Source organism: Corvus brachyrhynchos, unplaced genomic scaffold, assembly GCF_000691975.1.
Source record: "Corvus brachyrhynchos isolate BGI_N302 unplaced genomic scaffold, ASM69197v1 scaffold33, whole genome shotgun sequence".
Lineage (NCBI taxonomy): Eukaryota > Metazoa > Chordata > Aves > Passeriformes > Corvidae > Corvus > Corvus brachyrhynchos.
In genome coordinates this window covers 1,044,535-1,066,034 of record NW_008237254.1, presented here as the reverse complement: position 1 = coordinate 1,066,034, position 21,500 = coordinate 1,044,535, and the positions used below count along the sequence as shown (strand labels likewise).

The window sequence follows — 21,500 nt, the reverse complement described above, 5'->3', positions numbered from 1 at the left end:
AGCGGTCCCAGCAGCAGTGTGTGTGTGTCTCTGTGTGTGCGTTCGGTCCTGGAAACCGCCACGTATTTTTCACACTCAGAAGAATCTTCATCTCCATAGTGAAATCTTTTGGTGCTTAAGCCTCTTTAAAACTGGATTTGATTGTTAAGGTAAAGTTTCACTATGTTTGGAGATGGGTGGGACAAAGATTCGGTTTGGAATAACCAAATCACACCAATCACAAGAATTTGTTGTGTCGTATTTTCGGTGATAATATTGATTGTCTGTACAGCATTAAAGTTCGGTCTTTTACTGAAATCGTTTTAGTAGTGGTGGATATGCCCTCAGGCATTTTTATTTTCTTTTTTTAAAACTTAGTTGGCACAATGACTGACTTTGAAAAGAACCTGCATCAGGACATGGTTTCTCAGCTGCATGACTTTGCTGCTGCTGGAGACGCAGCCAGGCTGAAGGTGCTGCTCAGGCGCTCCCCGTCCCTGGTAAATGCGGCCGCATGGAATGGCTGGACAGCCCTCATGTACGGTGCCAGAAATGGACACCTCGAGGTTGTGCAGGTTCTTCTTCAAGAAGGGTAAGCTGTTAGTAGACCCCATTCAAGAGTTTTATTTTGCACCCCCCTTTTTGCCCCTATCAGTTTTGTTTCAGAGAAGTAAATTTACCAGATAGTGGTAGAATTTTAAGGGCTAAAACTCAGGAAAATGTATTCTCTGTCAGTTTATAATTGGGTTCTGCTCTTGCATCCTGCTTTTCATATTTGCTAAGAAAGTCTAAAAGTTACGAGCGTCTCTAAAGTTACTCCTTTGATATTCAAGGATATGCTGTCACTCCTCACAGAGGCCAACAGAATAGAAGTAAGTTTGCACCCCATTCCAACCACTGTATTGAATATAAATTTGGTGTATTTGATTGTTCCACTTAAATTTTTTTCTCTGAACTTGATTTGTAATCCACTTGAATCTTTTTTTAGTGTAGAATGTTTGTTGACTCTTCAGTAGGACATGACAGACTCTCCCCTTCCAAAGTTACTGATTGATACGTTTCAGTTGAATCTTAGGTTTTGGACAATACACTTCCTACTTCTTCCTTGACCATGTCAACATTATTTTCTTCAGTTGGCATGGCACCAAGTATGTTCATTGCTTGTCAAAAACCTCCTATTTTCAAGTCATCTGTGTTAGTTCTAGTGTTTCAAGACACTCAGAAATGCAAAGAATGCTGTTCTTCTTGAGACCCCAAAGAAGATGCATGTCAAGCCTGAATAAAGTCGAGATAGAAATACTTCAAATGGAAAATATTTCAAAACTAAGGTAGAATCAAATGTGGCTCAACTGAGTTTAATCAAGCTCAGGCTGTTCCTTTCTGCACTCCAAATTACAGAAACAAGCAAGTTTAGTTCATTCGGTAGTTAATGAGTAACTTCAGGCATAGCATTCTGCAGCTTCCAGTAATCATCCCACCCATTTTTGTTATTTTTTTCAGTTCTGCCCAAGTCTGGTGGCTTCTTCTGGGGCTCAGAATGGGGCATTAGATGAACCACTGGTTTGTACTATAAATCAGTACATTCTAGTATGTAGAGGAGTATGTCAGTGCCAGATTTTGTGTATTGAGGAATCCTTTGATTTATCAACTGGTAAATAGGATAACAGTTTTTGAAGTTTCGCTTTTCATTAAAAAAAAGTGAATATCACTTTTAAATGTCCTCTTCATGTTTGCTCTCTTAGGCAACTGTATCTTGAGATGTTGCTGTGGCCTCACTGGCCTCATTTTAGTTAATGCTTAGAATAATTATTTTGACAATTACAGTTGCTGGTTATATAAACATGAATGTCTATGAAGATAATATTTCATAATATTACAGAGAATAGTCCTGGAAATCTAGTCAGTTGTTTTTTTTATTACAGAATTATAGAATCATAGAATATCCTAAGTTGAAAGGGACCCACAAGGATCAAGTCCACCTCATAGTCCTGCACATCACAGCCCCAAGAGTCACACCATGTGCCTGAGAGTGTTGTTCAAATACTTCTTGGACTCTGTCACACTTGGTGCTCTGAGCACTTCCCTGGGGAGCCTGTTCCAGTGCCCAACCACCCTCTCGGTAAAGAACATTTTCCTGATAGCCAACCTAAACCTCCTCTGAGAGAGCTTCATGCCATTCCCTTGAGTCCTGTGACTGGTCATGAAAGAAGTTTCTTCAGCACCAAAAACTTGTAATTAAGTTTTGAGTAGTTGTCTAAACTATACTCAAATTCCCTCAAAAACTACCGAGTTTAATACAAAATCTCAAAATGGTCTTGCTTGTGGTATAGTTACCTGTGTATCAGCAATATTAATATTTACTGGCATCTTCTTGTTTTAAAAACTGATGAGTCTAGTACATATTACATAATTTGTAGCTTACAGTGACATTTCTGTTTTACCTACCAATTTAAGATTAGCAAAAAATGAAAGTGTGTTATTTTGAGCTCCCAATCAACCTCAATTTATTTCAGGTTTGGGTTTCTTTTTGTCTTTAGTATTTACAATACATATCATGAGGCAATGTTCCCTCATCTGTTTCACTTTACACACATGAGGCTGTATTCTTGATTCTAATTTTATGGTAAATCATCGAATATCCTGAGTTAGAAGGGACCCATGAGGATCAACTCCTGCAACTGTGCAGGACATCCCAAGAATCCCACTATGTGCCCGCCTATGTGCCTGAGAGTGTGGTCTAAACACTCCTTGAACTCTGGCTTCATGTCCTCTCACTGGTCAGCAGAGTGAATTGATCGGTACCTTCCCCTCTACTTTCCCTCATGAAGGTGTTGGAGACCCCAGTGAGGTTTCTCCTCAGTCTTCTTTTCTCCAGACTGAACAAGCCAATTAACCTCAATAAAATATTTTATTGTGAATGTTTTGTTGCTGCTTCCAGTAGCTTGTAGAAAGTAATATTTGTTAGGCTGCCTTTTTTTTTTTTTTTTTCCATTTTGATTACTGGTTATGAGGAACAGAACTGTAGCCTGACTTTCAAAGCTCTATTTTTGAGCCTTTTCTTAAATTATACAGTGTGTGGAATTTTAATTAATTCATTGCTTTTGGGCTACTGCATGAATTTTGGTGAATGATAATCTGGAAAGGATCAACAAAAATGTGAACTAAAGCCTTAGCAAAAGAAGTACAATTGTATTTCATTACCACGGGGCCCAAAGATTACCCAGTTTAGACAGTGTCTAGAAGTTCTTGTACCTTAATAGTGTCAGATGTATATGCTGTAATTAAGAATAATACAGCATCAGGAGCTTTCCTAAACTTATTTACTCTGGTAACCTCAGCTCTTTCCTGTTTCTTTAGGTGTGACAGGTCCATCGTTAATAAATCAAGGCAGACAGCTCTGGACATCGCTAAATTTTGGGGGTACAAACACATAGCTAATTTGTTGGCTAATGTGAAAGGTGATCAGAAGCCTAGTTTTTTGTCAAATGATGTGAAAGAATATGAAAATTATTTCGGAGTGACGCTTCTGGACAGAAGGAGTGATAAAAGAACAGATTCCAAGTGGCTAAGTAAAAAACAGTGCCATCCAGCTACAGTATACATCCTCTTCTCAAACCTAAGTCCCTTGGTTACTTTGGGTGGGGGAAGAGAGAGCTCGCAGCAACCAGAAGTAAAGCTTTGCAGGCTGTACTGGAAGGATGTGGAACAGTGTATGAACCAAACTGAAGAATGTACCTTGATTTTTCTTGGAGTTGAACTTCAATTTGACATGACCCTGATGGCTGCTTGCAATGGAAAAGTTCTGCAAGAAGATGAAGATGGGTTAGTTGCTTGGTTTGCTCTTAGCATAGATTCTGCTTCTGCTGAAAAATTTAAACAGAAGCATGAGGCCTATTACTTTCTTCACCCGCCAATGCCAGCACTACTGCAGCTACCTGAAAAAGAAGCTGGTAAGATGCATAAAATGCAGCAAGTACAAAATGTGTAATCAGAAAGATACACTTCGATATTCCTTGAGGTATAATTCAAAGAAAAGACAAACCACTGCAAAGAAATCGTGTATTTTCAGTGGCTTTAGAAATATTTTGATTTTTAAAAGCCTTTTAGTGGTTCCGTGAAGAATTTTGTATGTAAGAACATGTGCATTTGCAAAGGACTAATTTCTGCAATGACAATATTAGACTTTAAAATGTATTGATCATCATGGGTTTTAAATAGTACTATTTAAATATTCATGCATGAACATTATTAACATGAAAAAAAGGAAAAAAATCTGTGATTACTGAGTTTTCATTACAATAAATGAGAACCTAAGTCCTTTATAACAGTGTGTTGAATACTTATTTGACACGGAAGTGTTGAAAAGTCAGGATCACAAAGTGAATTAGTGTTAGTATGGACAACAGATGTTGGTAGTGACTGCTGTTGTAGCAGTTTTGCTTTTACATAAGGATAAAGGGAAAGCTTGACTTGCACCTTAAGTTTAAATGGAACAGTGCATTATTATGTCAATACCTGCAGTAGCCCTAAAATGATTATCTGGAAAAGACTTGATAACATATAATTTCGGCACTTTGCCTAGACAAAGTGATTTTTGTGAGAAACAGGGTATACTGATCTGGATGAATTTGTTTCTGAATGTGTAAATTACCCTGTAGCTATTTAATACCATGTTCTATTGCATTTGCTGTGCTGCAAAGAAAAAGGTATGCATAACTCATATTGCTCAACTTCTCTTGTAGCCATGATTATGATTCAAACCACACTCTTACTTTGATTTTTTTATGTTAAACTTCACTATTTGCCTTTTCTATGCTGTTAAAAACTTAACATTAATTAGTATTTGATTTTGTGCATTTTCAATGTATTGTTTTAAAGGAGTAATAGCCCAGGCGAGATCTGTTCTAGCATGGCACAACCACTACCGATTCTGCCCAACATGTGGGAGTGCAACCAAGATTGAAGAAGGAGGTTACAAGAAAACTTGCTTAAAAGAAGATTGTCCCAGTCTCCAAGGAGTTTACAACACATCATATCCAAGAGTTGGTGAGAATACTCACTCAAAACGGGCCTCTTTGTATTCTTATTATATGCATGTAAATCAATTTATTTTCTAGTTATTTCAGCTGCTTACTTCTGTCCTAGGTCTTACATATTTTTTTCTCCACAGACTATCTGTGTCTCAGCTCTGTTTAGCACTAAGTAGTTCAGGCTTTCAGGCTTCTCTTTCTTGCACTAGTCTGTGACACAGAATTGCTGCAAACCTTATTGCAACAAGTAATATCAGTTAGGAATTCCAACAGTATAAATGAGATATCAGCAGTACAAAGGGTCATATTTAAAACTAGATACATACTTAAAACTAGATGACAATAAAAAGGGGAAAAGATGTCAAGTTGACAGGGTTGATTAGACCAATAGGAGAAAATATTAAGTTAGAAAAAGATACAATGACCAGAAGTGAGGAAGTTTGTCAAGGTGCAACATCATATGAGAAACTGATAGCAAGGTGGAAAGTAGTCGGTATTTAGTCAGTATTTGCATTGTCACCAAAGTGTCTACTTTTTTGGTGTTTAGTCAAAAATACATTCTTCAGACCTCTGTGGTGAAGAGAAGGTGATAATAAATTAGTTTGCTGCAGAAACTATTATGCTGGATGCATAGCTAGGTTGGTGCTGCTGAGACTCTTAGCAGATTGTGTGCTTTGGTTACAGGTAATTTCTGTCCTGCATTCCAAGCCTTGGTTAGTAAACTGCTGCTGCTAAGCATGTGCGTTGCACAACAAGATAAAGAGATACCTTGCATGGAGAGTAACCGCAAAGTGAAAAGAAATAACAGCTTACTCTAGGCATGCACACAATTATGATTTCAATATCATTTTTGTCTTTATGTGCATTGGTATGGAATAGACTGGAAGTTTTTACTGTCCCTCAAATGTCAAAATATATTGTTTTCATGTCCTTTGCAGATCCTGTCGTGATAATGCAAGTCATCCATCCAGATGGGAACCACTGCCTTTTAGGAAGGCAGAAGAGGTTTCCCCCAGGAATGTTTACTTGCCTTGCTGGATTTGTAGAACCTGGTGAGTAATTTCATTTTCCTTTACCAAATGTATTTTCTCAATAACAGTATTGTACCTTTACCGAGACATATATTTTGTGTTATGTCGAATTAATTTTTGCTTCCTGATAGATGAGTTGTTGTAATAAATATGCTTATTCTGTATTTTGCAGCTTCTGATTTATTACAAAAAATTACATAAAATATTTTTTTAATTAAAATATTTACATGGTTTCCATATCATGTCTTAAATCACTACTTACAAGGAAAAAAAATTTAAATCTTGTCACCTTGGCTGGTGATACTTAGCAAAGGATTTTAGCATAGGAAAAGTAGATGTTAAAGTGTAACTTAAAGTTAACATAAAATTAAGGATATGCTTATTTGTTTAGGGCCTGATTGATTATATGGAAGATGAGTAGAAATATAGGAGAAAGGTTCACGAAGGATGTCTGGACTTCAGGCGGCTCTCTGGAAAGCTGTTTCTTGCATAGGCGAAGTTACAGCATTTCAGGGAGTGGGTATGCAGAGCCAGCCCTACAGCTGCCAGCTCCAGCTGTAGGCATACCTGAAGCTGCTTTCTGTTTTTTTTTTTTCCACCATACCTGTACATTTGCATGTAGCCTATCATAGCTACTACCATCACCATATTATAGTCATTATTATCTAGTCACAAGAGTAAGTAAGTTACAATTTAAGCTTACAGTGGAAAATTCTCAGACTTTTCTTCTTCTTGCTACATCAACATTTCTTGTTTGCCTGCTGTATCTTTCTTTTTGGTAAAGACGTTTTCTATTGACTTATGCTCTTCTTGAGACTTATTTACTTGGTGAAAAACATGTCTTTGTTTGTAGTCACATACCTTTGTCTACTCCTAAAAATCTCCTTCGAACTCATCTCCAACCTTTGCCTTCTCAGTTACTCAGTGATCACTGTTTCAGCAAAACATCTTTTACTCTCTATCAAAACTTGCTTTCATTTCTACCTCATCCCCAGTTTCTACATTCAGAGATCTTTCTGCCAAGCCTACATACCTGTGAAACTTTCTTACCAAACTTTCATCCTCTCCAACATAGAAATTATGTCATTCTGAAGGAAAGGTAGAGATATTTCAATAGCTATGTCAAGCAATAATAGTTGAAATTAATTATAAGTACCTGCAGAACAACTTGTAAAACATTCTTATATTGGGAATACGTCTTAATCACCAGTGAAATTATAGTGTATAAATATATTCAGTGAATGTGTGCAGGTTGACATATAGTGACAGCACAAACAAGTTTATTCAGGTATCATTTGAAAGAAGTCAAGATGTTTTTTTCTGATGGATGGACTGTGTCCTTTAATGACCCTTTAATCAGTGGTTACAGCACAGTACATGTGTGCATCTGTAGACCTGTGACCATCAGCATTCCACACACATACATCCCCAGTTTCCTGTGGATATGGAAGCAAAGCTTTCTATTGCAGTTTCAATTTACAGTATTGTCTGCATCTGTTAAGACAATGAAGGATGAGTTAGGCAAAGGGAAGAATACACTGCAGAAATGGGAGCAAGAATTCTAAATATCTGTTTTCTTACTATTTTAAATACTGATTTTTCAAGTTGTAGTACATGCTGTTACAATTATACTGAAAATCCAGAAATTAACACAGTTACAAATGAACAGATCAATGTTTCAAGAATAATTATAGGAATGATGTATTTTCTACCTAATTTTTGACATTTTAGATATAGTAATAATGGTTTGTGTGTATGATGAATTATCAGTTCAGGAAATAAATATTATTATGGAGAAATTACTACACTTTATTTTCAAAGTTCCATTTTGCTTTGGTGGCTGGTTTTACCTTACTAGACTTTTGTGTCGTGTGCTGAGGTCTTTGCTCAGATCTGGGAACTAGATCTTTATGGATAATTGCCTTGGGCAGCTTCAAATCTTTTGAGTCGGTTCAAAGCACAGGATGTGATCATTGCTTGGAGTATTTTCATCAGCTGCTTGTTCTTTGCCCTTTTTTTTTTCGATCAGGTGAAACCATAGAAGATGCTGTTCGAAGAGAAGTAGAGGAGGAGGCTGGAGTCAAAGTTGGCCATGTTCAGTACGTCTCTTGTCAGCCATGGCCAATGCCCTCCTCCTTAATGATTGGCTGCTTAGCTGTTGCAGTGTCCACAGAAATTAAAGTTGACAAGAATGAAATAGAGGATGCCCGCTGGTTCACTAGAGAACAGGTAAAGTTCAATTTCATTTTCTTCTTCTGTTAATTAGTCTGTGACTGTATTGGTTCTGGCATACAACAGACACTTGCTTTTCCAGCAAGTCGAATGAGCATGTATACTCTTCATTTTATCATACTAAGTTGCATTATATTGTGGTTGTAGGTTAGACACAACCAGAGAAAAACAGATACTCACGGTAATGTCTGAGTTACTTGCAAGCTCATTTTATGACATTTTTGCCAGTTTGCTTTTCACCTTTCCCTTTTGGGAGATAGCCAAGTTATTTTAACCCATTTCCTTAGCAAGGCTGTGGTTTTCATCCCGAAGTAGTATTTAATAGCATTACTCATCACAGTTTCTACAAACAAGCATGCTACCAGATTTGCTGTGAGGGTGGAAGTTAAGGTAAGGACTCTGGGAATTCATTTGTTTGAACATCTTTTTTCATGTACTGTTTTAATACTCTGGTATTAAATGCAGCTTACTGTGCGTTAATAGGAAATCCTACACACAGTAGTTAAAATACAGTCAAATAAAAGAGAGGCAGGAAAGACTTTCACAGAAAGAAGTATTTCAGTTCATGAGTAGAAGGAAAGATTGTTTTCACAACTTAGTTTTCATAGGTTTTCCCACAGCCGGCTTAGGAGCTAAGCTCTTAATAACACTGAACTTCTGCCTAGCAGTTTCAAGTGTTTTGACTGTAAGTCAGCTTGAATGCAAAGTTAGTCACCTACAATCTCAGTGTGTTTCTGTTAACACTGGGAGCATTATTTTAAATAATAAGAGTTCTGAATGCAGCTAGTCACATGCAAGTTGGTGTAGAGCTGGAAATAATATACCTTGGAAATGTACTGAAAGTGTATTGCCATGCTACTTGCAACTGCTTCAGAAAACCAAGAAAACACATCTCCTTTGGCACTACATGTAAAAATAAAAGAATTATTTTTGTCACAGTATAGAGCACCATCTGGTGGTCCTTGCCATAAACAGGCTTCACAAAAACCCTAAATAGTATACTAGCCATCTCCACAGTTCTGTTAGCAACAAGGTATGCTTTGGGGCACATTAAGCTCAAAAATGTCATAATTCACACTGTGTGGGACTTTCTCTGCATCTACCTTGGAGAATTTCTTAGTAGGTCTTTATTAGCAATATTAGACTGATGAATCATTATAGGAAAATAACTTCTGCATTAATATAATGTTAAATTCTATATAGTATCTTCTAAAGATAAAAAAATCTGGTTTTATTGCAGGTCGTGGAAGTTCTTATTAAAGGAAACCAGCGTTCTTTCTTTGTACCACCCAGTCGAGCTATTGCACACCAGTTGATAAAACACTGGATTGGAATGAATGCTAATCTTTAATTCAAGTAATTGATTTCTTTAAGTTACTTCTTCTATTGAATGCTTAATTAGGAATAAATTAGAATTGTTTGTCTAGCAAATGTGTAACCATGTGACTTTCTGAGCCTTTACTTTGGTTCCAGAGCTAAACTATGCAAATCTTTTTAGGTGTTTTCAGACCTGAATTAGATTTGGACAAAACCCAGTAATTATTCCAAGCAAGCAAGCAACAAATTAGTAGAATTAGTATGTTGTTGTGCACAGGCTGGGATTTTGTTCTAGAATGAAATTACTGTGCCTTTTGCTCTTACAATTTTTATGTTTGATTTGGTCTTCCCCCACTGTAAGGAGTCACAGCATTACAAAGAGGGCTGTCTGACCCTGCCTGCTGTTTGAATTCTCTACTTACGTCCTCCTGTTTGGCCTTAATTATTTCTTTCTCATTTTTGCCTATCTCCATTCTTTAAATTTCACCTGTGATAAAAATCTACATTCATTTTAAAGTTAATAGCATATGTAAATAGTGAATATGTGGTACTTCATATCTTTTACATTAATAACCTAATTTACATTAATGCTCTAAGAAGAGCATTTACTCATCCATTCTGATTTGGCCTGCACTTACCCAATAGTATGTCAGTCTGAATTTAAAGGTATAACACAACACTTTGTTTGTGAAAAAGATTTTGGAGAACCATCCCCAAAAGCCTAAGTATTAATGTTTTTATAAGATAATAATGTACTTATTGACACTAGGCAGTGAGTCATTTCATTCTCTGATAATTAGAAATGAAATTACGGAGTAATGGAGGAGGAAGAACAAGACATATCATCTCAAAATATGCACAAAGTTCTTTATGGAAATAGAGATACTAAGATTATTACTGCTATTAAGAATCTTACACTTGAAATAAGTATATTAACTGCAGCTGTAAGACTGGGAAAGCAATATGTTATTTATTTATGTGTATTTAATGCTACAGTTCAGATTTGTCCTTTAATTTATCAAGTTATTTAAGATAATGTTGGTATTTTGAAAATAAAAGTCTACTGGTTTATTATTAATTTCATTATGTAATAGTTCATAGTCTGATATTCTGTAGTCATTGCAGTGATACCAAAAGAAATGCAAATGACCTGAGGAAAATGCAGTTAGAGTGATAAACTCATTATTATATGGCGATTTGTTTATTTGGAGTAATTTAAATTGTTTTTAACAGTGAATGATGTCATATTTTTTCCAAAATTCTCAGCAATCTGGAATCAATAAAACTGTTCTACAAATCCTGATTGTTCTTTTTTTTTCCCATCCATGTCACACTATGCTCAGCAGTTTTCATGGTTTTTTTGGTAAGGCAATGCCTAATATACTTGAAAGCAAGAAGCATTCCTGACAGACTTGGAGTATTTGGCATATCATGTTGCTTCATTCTCTCCCTTGTTTCAGCCATACCTACAAATAAAGAAAATCAGGTTATCTCTTGAGTTGTCTGGAAAGGAGAAGGAAACAATACACTTCCCTTAAAAATTGCTTTTACAGAGAAGGAGAGTTGTGGAAAGCTGTTGTGGGCCACACGTACCAGCAGGACTGCATGGTAACAGTGGCATTAATCTTTTTTTTTAAATTGTGGGACAGAACAAAGTCTAGTTGCAGGTTGCTCATGAAGTAGAGGAGAACATTGGAAAGTATGTGAACAGTGGAAGCTAAGCAATGAAAGGACATTTCAACTATTACTGGGGTGATTACATTTAGAGAGATGAACAAGAATGAGCAGATGGAAGAGGGAGGATAAAGCATAGAGCAAATATAGGTAGCATAAAAATAGATAGTTTATCACTTTGGGGTAACTAAATGTACATGACTAAAACCCATTGGAATACTAATTTTTTTTGTAGAAAATTATGAGGAGTTGCTATAGAGATGCACTTCTAACAGTGAAACTCCAAACACAGTATCCATAACCAATACTGATGTTAATAATCTGCCTAATTTTTTATTTGAGAACCTGTATAACAGTATATATCTTGCAATTACAATGCTAGTAAGTAAATTGAAAATTTTCACTTTCCTGCATGAAGAAAAACTGAAAAAGAATCATACGACAAAGGGAACAACACCTGAATAATCTCTGATTTTGAGAATAATATTTTAATGATCTTTCACATCTAGTAGCTTAAGAGTGTCAACAATTTTTAGTCCTTATACATTTTCAAAATCTAAGCCAGGCTTTTGAAAAAGCTTTTGAAGCTTTCATTTCATTTTTCCCTCACCAATAGATGAACCATTTGCAGGGAAGAAGACAAGTCTCTCCTGTTCAAGAAAACTACTTTGATAAATGCAATCTATTTAAGGGAAGATTTTTCCTGGCTTTTCATTGATTAATTTGCCCTGTTTGTAGGTCAGGGTTTGAATTTTAATTTGAATAGTGATACATTTTCTGAATGACAGTTACTGTTTGCAGTTTACATAGGAAATGTCAAATTCAAGAGCCAAATGCTGTGCTTATCTTGCAACTAGACTGGTTTAGGAAAGTGCCAAATTAAATTTAGAAGCAATTAAACAGAGTGTAGTGGTTCTGACTGGAGTATTGCATGGGCAACACCTCCAGAAGATCTCAGTAGTTCAACTTATCCAAAAGACAGCAGCAGCTTTGCAAGCAGGCTTCTTGCCACAAAGTTAATGCGGTACGCAAAGAGAATAGTGTTACTTACAACTCTAAAAAGTGTGGTTTTTTCTGCACTGTGTAATAATGATCTCTCTCTTTTCTCTCTTGCTTCTACAATGGTATCAGACCAAAAAGAGTACTCATGACATTAGATGTACAAGGCAGAAAATTATGGAGATGCCTTTTATCCCAGTTTGCTGCTGTGCTAAAGAGAATTACCTTCTATTCAGTATGTAATTTGAAAATATTGCATATTTTATCTATTTTCATGATAACTTTCAAATAATAGAAATAGTAGCTTAATGAAGTAGGAAAAGATAATTAGGTCTTTGAACACAAACCAAAAATTGATACTTCTGATGAAGCTGTAATCTTATGCAATGTAATGACATTTTACGTAAATATAACACTGGTTATGATATTTTTACAAACTTTGCATTTGTCCCAATAAACATACTACTTTTAACTCATTTTTTGTGCTGGATATATGTAAATGTGTGAAAAATAGAATCATTCCAGTGTTGATTGTATAATATGAACATTAGGTTTTATGTAGGAGCATTGTCAAGTCAATAAATGATTACCTTGAAGTCTACAACATGTGAGGGAAAAACGGGTGGATGTCAACAGGCTGATTAAAGGTAGACTAGTCATGATGCTTCATGGAATTAAATATACTAATCAGATTCTGAGCTTAGCAGACAGAAATAGAAAAAGAAGTGGAACAAGACTGTGAACATTGCTCCCTCTTTTATCTTTAATTTTAATTAGGTAATCTGATTGATTAAGACTTTTCAGACAAAGCTGACATTTTGTAGCCACTGGGTAAGTTTAGTTGTTACTTTTATTATCTGCTTTAGCTGTAAAGAGTTAAATAACTGGTAGTCTTTTATTGCTTCAGTGATTTGAAGGATATGTATATACTGCATATCACTGCTGACTGGGTTTGACGGTACAGAAGGGGGTAAGTCTAAAGAAAAAAAATTTGAACTTGTTACCCTATTAAGCCTTAGCAAGACGGCCAACCCATCTTTCATGAGCTTAGAAAAGCAAACTGTTCACAGACAGTCCGTAAGAGCAGGCATCTGAGGAAAATCAATATTGGCTAGTAGCAATGGTAAGTATAAACTTTTTTTCTTAAAATTAGGCTCTTTTAGGTAGTATTCTGTAGGTACTAATTGTTACAATTTATCATAGCTGTTACTAAATATGGGAATTCTGCAGATTTTTTTCACAGTGAGAAAATATGACTGTTTTCCTAAATGATAGATTTTTAAGATGGATATTTGATTCCTTAGACTGTATTGGTTATCTTATTTTAGCGTATAAGTACTTAAAATTTCATGGTATATAATTTTGGAAATTAAAGCCTCTCTCAATGAAATTGCATTTGTTAGAAGTACTGTCTTTCTGCAACCGGTATTTCACATTGGAATATGAGGAGTGCTGTGATAAGACTACAGCATTAGCAGTCAAGAAGGAATATTAAATGTTACATATTCCTTTTTCAGCAATTAAATAATCCTGGATAGTAATTTTTTTTTTCTCCTACTATTTCATCATCCTGCAAACTGAGCTACCTTTGGTAAAGTATGTCCATATTTCTTTCTAAAGAGAGAAGCATTCCAGCATTCAGCTAAGAAATGTAGGTATTTTCTCAAGACCTCTGCCAAAGCTAAAAAAGAGTGAATGAAATAAGCATCTCAAATTCTTTTGTCATTCTAAATCTAAATTACTCCTTATTTATTCTGTGTAAATTGCTCATCTGGAGAAAGTGACCCTGGAAACTGCATGGTCAGAAAATATGGTGTCTTAGTTTCCCCATTTTGGACACCAGAAATCAAACGCTAGAAGTTAGGATAGGGTGGTGGATTTTGGCCTTATTTCCCTTGAAATGGAATATTTTTCATACATAATTGTAATTTGTATTTTATAGTCCCAGGCATTTTGAAAATAAACTACCTCGTTTTCAAAGAAAATTGTTATACTGTACGCCTACTGTGCAGGGTTTTTTTGGTGAGCTGATTTTCATGTATAATCAAATACTTCGAATTTACCTGGTTTCTGTTAAGATGGGTGAGCAATTCTGAAGCTCAAAAAAACCTGAAGTAATTCAGATACTGAGAAAGAATTATAGTATTACATTGACAGTAACATCTTTGACTATAGAAATTACGTTTCATTATTGAAAATGGTTGTGTGTTATAGTGAGATTTCTGCTAATTTCATGACCAATTACTGCATCACATCTGGAGGGTATTTCCCTTACTTGATGTCATTTTTGGTATTGAAAAAGCACAAATTCCATAGCTAGCACTCTAAGTATCGGAATGACAAACTCACTGACATGAACAGGCTAATCCCGCTAATACCCAATTTAGGAGGTTTCCTGTGGTCTCTAAAATAAGAATAGCAGAGGTCCAACAATGTAAACAGAAATGGTGGTTTATGTGATTTTTAAAATATGTTTTCAGAGCTTCTGATGAAGAAAAGTTATTTTATGCAGTAGAAAAGGGATGTAATGCACAATGCATCAATAGAGAACAAATTCTGTTCTCTATTTACAAATATGTTTTTACTTCTATGATAATGAATATATGAACATCCATTGCAATAAAGTTGAAATATTCATTATTTGTGTTAAAATCATGATGGAATGTTTTATGGAGCTTTTACAGCACAGAGGCTACCTACTAGTTTGTTGCCGCGTAAGGCAGTGTACATTTTAAATGAAGGTAAAAATGAAAAATGTTGGCGCAGAAGTTAAATACCTCCAACATCTGAAATAAATGCATATCTTTATTAATACATTAATTTGTCTTTTGTTAAAAAAGCTCAAAATAATTAGTCAAAAAGCAAGATTACTTAATAAGTAGGCAGCAGCTTTACAGGAAATGAGTTTTACATAAAATTTTGCAGAATTTAAGAGCTGAAACCTGTGACTTCACTTCTCCCTAAAAAGGCAGAAATGCCTGTGTATATACAGCCCATGATCGCTGATCTGTATTTCACTACAACTGTGCTGGCACTTGCATTCTCAGTACTGAGTTAAAATAATCTTGAAAACATTTGACTGACTGCTACTGTAGTAGCATTTTCTAAATCTAAAGTGAAGAGTACCCTGCCTGCAGGGAGACAGCTTTAACGTAATGGAGAGAATAGTATACCTATTATTTCTTTTCAAAAGATGTGTCAAAATCTATTCAACACTTTGTGTTCTGTCCGTTTCTGCTTGTAGAAAAGTCAAAAATAATGCAGAATCTAATTACGTGGAGTTTGGGTTTCCTAAATATGCCGATTTATGGCATAAGTGATATTCTTAGTTGTTTAGACAGTAACCTTCCTTCTGAATCAGAACTGAAGAAATACTGACTGGTGTTTGCAATCTTTTCATGATCTGAAAAAAGAGGATCCTGATTTGGTGTGTTCTATTAGAAGTACCACAGCACATTTCATGAAACAAAATGGTTGATCAATGGGTCCCAGTACAACACCTGGTGCAGATTGATTTCACTGTTTTTATGTGTTTCATAAAACTGGATGCTCTGTTCTCAGAGCCAAGTGGACACTGCCATATATCTACTGAGTTCCATTTGATTGGAACCTGATTCTTTGCAGACATACAGTTCACATTTTTATTAATTTTGCAAAGTGCTATATGGTACTGTTACGGTCCCTGTAGATGGCTGCCCGCTTCCTTTTTCCTGGACATTTTGCAGACACCTTTTTAAAGACCAGTCTTTTCAGGAAAATATGTAGATGAAACTATAAGCAAGTGAAGATAAGATCCATTCCAGCTGAGGGAGAGAGTGAGAAACACTGCTAAGACAGGCATTTTTGATGACACAGTTTGTATGTGTTTGACATTATAAAACGTTCTTTGACATAAAATATGTTCTACAGTACTTCAGAAATGTGTGTTAGAAATTATTCAAATAAAATACTAGTTGAAGCTTCATAAAGAGAAAAAGGCAAAACTAGAAGGTACATCAATAAGATGTACTTCAATGAGATAAGTAAAAGGTAAATCAATGAGCCCTTTTTGCGAACTCTGTGTGGAACTCAAGATTCTCCTACACAACTTATTCTAATGACATTGTAAATTATCTGTGGGGCATTACCCCAGTGTATGAAAGCTAAAGTAAGGAGTATACAAACCACAATCAGTATGGAGAATAAAAAGAAGAAATCAAGTAGTAAACTTTAGCATTTGCCTAGAGATATTTGAGAATCTCAAATGGCTTTGGAAAATTCTATTTAGAATTTCTATGATTTTAACTGTCAGTTACTTCACTGTGAGGCACTGAAACAGGTCACCCAGAGAAGTTAGGGATGCCCCATCTGTGGAGTTGTTCAAGGCCAAGGGGGATGGAGCTTTGAGCAACCTGGTCTAGTGGAAGGTGTCCCTGTCCATGGCAGAGGTGTTGCAATGAGATGATCTTTAAGCTCCCTTCCAGCCTAAGCCATTTTATGATTGTATAATTCACAAGAAAATTCAGACTTTCGTAATTAGAGGAGTGGAGCTAAGCAGTGAGAGACTGGGCCACACATAGCTGGTAACTTGAGAAGCAAAGTCAAAGCAATGATTAGTATGGAATAGAAGAATATTGTGAAATACAAAGAGACATAATGGAAATAAATGAGAATGAAATTCAGTGTCATTTAGGTCATCTAGGGCAACAGGGACAAAAAGTAGGATTCTGTATCCAAAGGGAGGACACAGATGAGAAGGGTTTAATGTTGTTGAAACACAGAAGGAAAGAGAAGTAAAATATTCTTGTTTCAGAAAGGCTTGTTTTGGTATGCTGTGACATCATTCTAAAGTCTGTGAGCACGGTAGAATTCAGTAGAGAAATACTCAGTGAGGTGCCACTGAAAATATTCATAGCAAAACCTTCTACAACATAGGATACTGAATTATAAGAAAGAGACTTACATTCTAAAATGATAATTTATATTATCCTGAAAGAACTTTAAATATTTTACAAATATATTGTGTCATCACACCATTCCAATTCAGCATTAGCAAATATATTCTCTACATTTTCCTTTCTTTTTTTCCTTCATCTTTTCTGAGTCTCATCTTTATAAGTTCACTGAACGTTTGTTTAGAAAACTAAAGAACACACATATTTTCACGTAAGATGTCCACAATATAAATATATAAACAAAAAGTAAAACAACTCCTGTGTTTTCAAATATACTTCCAGTTAGTGTTCTGAGGCAACTTTTCCTGCATAACAAGATGAACTCAAAGGCATTATTACAGATTTTTTTTTTTTGCTTTTATTATCACAGAGCTTGTCATCATCTGCATTAACCTGAAGGAAACAGCATTACAGATGTTATCAACAATGAAAACAAACACATTCTAGACAGAGCTTTATCTGTATTTATAGTGTGATATAAATATAAATACAAACATTTCTAGAGTGATCTTTTACTCAAAATTAGGATGTTTTTATTCTGAGCTAACCCAAGCACTAATCTTTGTAGTAAGAATAACCTGTCATGTAAAAAACTATGTCAATGGACACTGGCTTCCATCCAGGCAAGTGCTGAATGCCTCTATTCCCAGCTAAGCTAATTTGGCTAGTGTTCAGCTAGTCTCCAGCAGTGGAAAAAATAGTCCTTAAGGCAAGGTCTTATCCTGCAGTCCTGATGCATTCAACTAATCCTTGCTCAAGTCAATAGGTCTTGTGAGTACGATTGAAGGTGATAAGATTCCTAGTTCTGTGAGCACATCTCAGCCCCAGGACCAATGAAAGAAGAATAGACAAAGACAATGCATGGGTAAAATAAATGAAAAGCGAAGAACTGACTCCTCTTCTGATGTGGTAGACCTTAGAGAAGAAAGGATAAATTAACATATGGAAATGTAGTATGGGCAGCAAAACTATTCGCATAAAAAAATTCTTTACAAAGTTTTTGAAATTTAAGGTATCAACAATTTAACACACTGCAGGTACAGTAAAAATAGTATGTAAATACTATAATTAATATCCAAGAGCTGATAGACTTAATCATAAAATCATTAGAGCTGTTGAAATTAATCATAAGTGAACAGTGCAAATAATTATTTTAATTTTGATCTACTTACTACCAATTACAGAAATTACTAAAAAAATACAGACTAATCATCCTGTTAACTTATATCATAAATATCATCTTCGAAATTAAAGCAAAATCTGTAATCCTACCTCTGTAAACAGCTGTGACCTGTGGCTATTTCTACTGATGATTTCACCTGCCTGCTCAGACTTTTAAATTTTAGGAGGTATTAGATCATTTCCCAAAACCCTGTCATGCAGACAACCAACGCTATCTACCTTCAGTACTTTCTGAGTATCCCACGACACCAAATACACATAAATTTGAGTAGTAGTAGAACTACTGATCATCTCGGATACAGAATTCCTTCTGTGAAGTTGAAATACATTCTACCATTACAAAACCTGGCAAAACAGACACTTCAACTATGAGGAGAAATTGAAATCAGTATGGTTTTCTTTATAACTGATCCACAGTGCTTTCTATCTCCTTCATATTCAAGCTTCTTGCAGTGATTCTTTCTGGTATTTTAGGTTTTTTTTATTTTTCAATCTTACCTTCAACCATGTGAACCTTATCCTCAAAGCCATCATAATTCAAATCCACTGCTAACTGATTACAGACATGCCTATTAATTCTTCACTAAAAGTAAGACCTTAAACACTTCATGTATTAATTGTGTCTCTGGCTTAATGTTGCATTCAGCATTCAGTAAAATTCAGAATTTGTTTAAAGAGTAATCTGTGGTACATACAACTGTTAAAGTAACCATCAAATGTAAAGAGAAACTAAAGTAAAACAGCTGGTTTTGATCTGCAGATAGTTTTTACCAGCATTTTAGCAGTGACAATTAGAAATCACATTTCCTGTATTGAGATTAACCATTGCATTACTGACTATAGAAAAGGGGGAAAAAAACATGAAAATTGAATTCCTAGGGAACAATTAAAAGTAGTATAACAAATGCAAGTATTTTGGAAATACAACCATGAAGGTCAAGAAGGTGAAGGGAAAGGATAAAGCGAAGGGGAAGGAATTGAGTGTGTGGCATCTTCCTTAAGCTGAATGAGGGAATTCCTAGAAGTAAAAACATTTTCTCAGTTGCACCTTAATGAAATACAACTGAAACCTCAACCATAACCATCACATTAAGGATCTGTGTTGTTCTTAAAGTCATAAATATATGCATCAATCTGCAGATCTTACATATGCCATCTTAAATATGAGGCTGCCACTCACAGCCTACTTGCATATGTAACTCTTTAAGATAATACTGATTTTTATCTGGAACTGATGGGCACTTGCTCATACTGTACACTACAAATAGTTCTTGCCTCTGTGTCCTTTAAAGCCTTGTATTTGATTTTAAGCTCATTCTTCCTACTGAGAACAGAGCTCAGTTGGCAAGTTTGGCTGTCCGTCAAGCTTTGACTAAAGACTCCTGGAAAAAGGAGAGGTATAGCTTCCTACTGAAAACTGAGTATGTAAACATTCCAAAGTGCCTGCTGTGAAATAAATACAAGACTTTCACAGCCTACCTGCAGTGTCTTCCAAAGAGAAGAGGAGAATGCCTGTATTTTGCAACCAGCTAACGAATGTACACTGGCATATTCAGTCATTTGGGCCTCACACAAACTTAAAATTTTTCAGAAGTAGCAATGACTGCGTCTTGAAAAAATTTCTTCCCAGTTGTTTAGCTAGCTATGTATCACTGCATACAGTGACATGTGACGTGTCTTCAAGCATCAATGTAATTATTTAAAATGCTTTATCCTAATAACAAGATTCATATATCCTCATTATACCACGTAAGTTTGTAGCCTTAAAAATTCACTTGCACTCCTTCCCAATGATGTATTGCATGTTCTGATAAACAAACATATAAAAGATGATTATGACTAATAACACTTGTAGTCATTTGATTTTTCCCAACATAACTCTTACTGATTTTCAAGACCACGCTTATGATGTATTAGGTGTTCACGTATTTCTCACTTCAAAGAATCCCTTCTCATGAGAGGAAAACAATTATTACAAAGTATTTCATTACATGTATAAATAAGATTGAATTTAAAATTAATGCTTAAATCAAAGTATTAATCTCTAAAACTCAGAATCAGATAAAATCATAGACTGTAAAAGGTCACCCACTGCTCCACAGACTTTAAATAAGTATCGGTTCAGGCCCTATAACTGAGACCATGCGACCTCGATTTTAAGCTATTACTTGAAAATCTTCAAAAGTTGTTCCTAAATAACCAGAAGAAGAAATAAATGCATTAGTACGTGCTCTAGAACTTCTCTATTTTTTATTATAACAAGTTAGAAAATCTCAGAGGGCAAAATTATTCCAGAAAAGCTTTCTCATTATCCAATGTTTTCCCTCTCACACAGAAAAGTAGAACACAGATGCCATTGATTCTTAGAAATGAGTAGAAAGAGAAGAAAAAGCTGCAAGAGCAGAAAGAGCTCTGATTCCAGAGAATGTAAGTTTACAGAAATATTTAATACAAAGTAATATCAACAGAAACATATGTGGCTATTCTTAGTTTACTCATCAAGATAGAAATTCACCTTTGTGTCCAAAGCTGTTTGTCAGATTGGAAATATTTACACTTAAGTGTGGGCACATACAGATAAGGTCTTAGTGAGGGTAGGTTTTTTTTATTTTAGTTAAGCTGCTATCCTGGCTATTTCTGGCAAAGGCTTTCCAAAGGTATTGTTGTTCAATTGCCTCAAAATGTCATCATTCTTGGTGTAAATCTCAGTGTTGTCTTAGTTTAATAGCTTGTTCTAGTCCTGTTTAGGTAGATGTCGCTATTAAACTGTTACCCTCTAATGCACATGACCTGTTCTAAAAAAAGCCCAAGCAAGACATAATTTTATGTCATTGTGTGAATGCCATGAAATCTTGCCTAGTACAGCCAAGAAACATCATTTTATTCTACTTAGAATGGGTAGCCGTGACTCACATCTCCTGGCAACGTGCCACGGACCTGCTGTATGATTGTGATAATCAATCCCTTTGTTTGCTCATCTGTAAAAGGATTATAAAAGCAAACTTCCATAGAATTTACCCCAAACTGCAGCCAGGCAGGCAGCGGCATGTTGATTGACCCAGTGTGCTCACAGGAACAAAGTAAATACTAGGAAGGGTAATAAAATTTAAAATGTAACTCTT

General features: G+C 35.4%; 2 protein-coding genes across 5 annotated transcripts in view; both read left to right on the top strand.

Moving 5' to 3' along the window:
- The first annotated feature begins 6 nt into the window (after positions 1–6).
- On the top strand, positions 7–10,892 carry NUDT12 (nudix hydrolase 12). The gene is made up of 7 exons (XM_008630795.2): positions 7–149; positions 358–571; positions 3,337–3,929; positions 4,858–5,025; positions 5,948–6,061; positions 8,070–8,269; positions 9,513–10,892. Exons 2-7 carry the CDS (start codon positions 366–368, stop codon positions 9,621–9,623), a joined length of 1,392 nt encoding a protein of 463 aa, XP_008629017.1. The 5' UTR covers positions 7–149; positions 358–365; the 3' UTR covers positions 9,624–10,892.
- A 1,401-nt stretch (positions 10,893–12,293) lies between these two features.
- LOC103613069 overlaps positions 12,294–21,500 on the top strand; it is a 40,793-nt gene continuing 31,586 nt past the window's right edge. For 2 of the 4 annotated variants that reach the window (XM_017730519.1, XM_017730516.1), the window contains exons 1-2: positions 13,100–13,385; positions 20,714–20,805. In XM_017730519.1, the coding sequence (XP_017586008.1) occupies positions 20,748–20,805 (58 nt within the window). In that variant the 5' untranslated portion in view covers positions 13,100–13,385; positions 20,714–20,747. The other 2 variants (XM_017730517.1, XM_017730518.1) reach the window with 2 other exon arrangements.

Coding starts and splice junctions, on each gene's coding strand:
- NUDT12 (XM_008630795.2), top strand. CDS start 366: ATGACTGACTTTGAAAAGAACCTGCATCAGGACATGGTTTCTCAGCTG. Junction 3,930..4,857: donor GCTACCTGAAAAAGAAGCTG/GTAAGATGCATA, acceptor ATTGTTTTAAAG/GAGTAATAGCCCAGGCGAGA. Junction 8,270..9,512: donor GCTGGTTCACTAGAGAACAG/GTAAAGTTCAAT, acceptor GTTTTATTGCAG/GTCGTGGAAGTTCTTATTAA.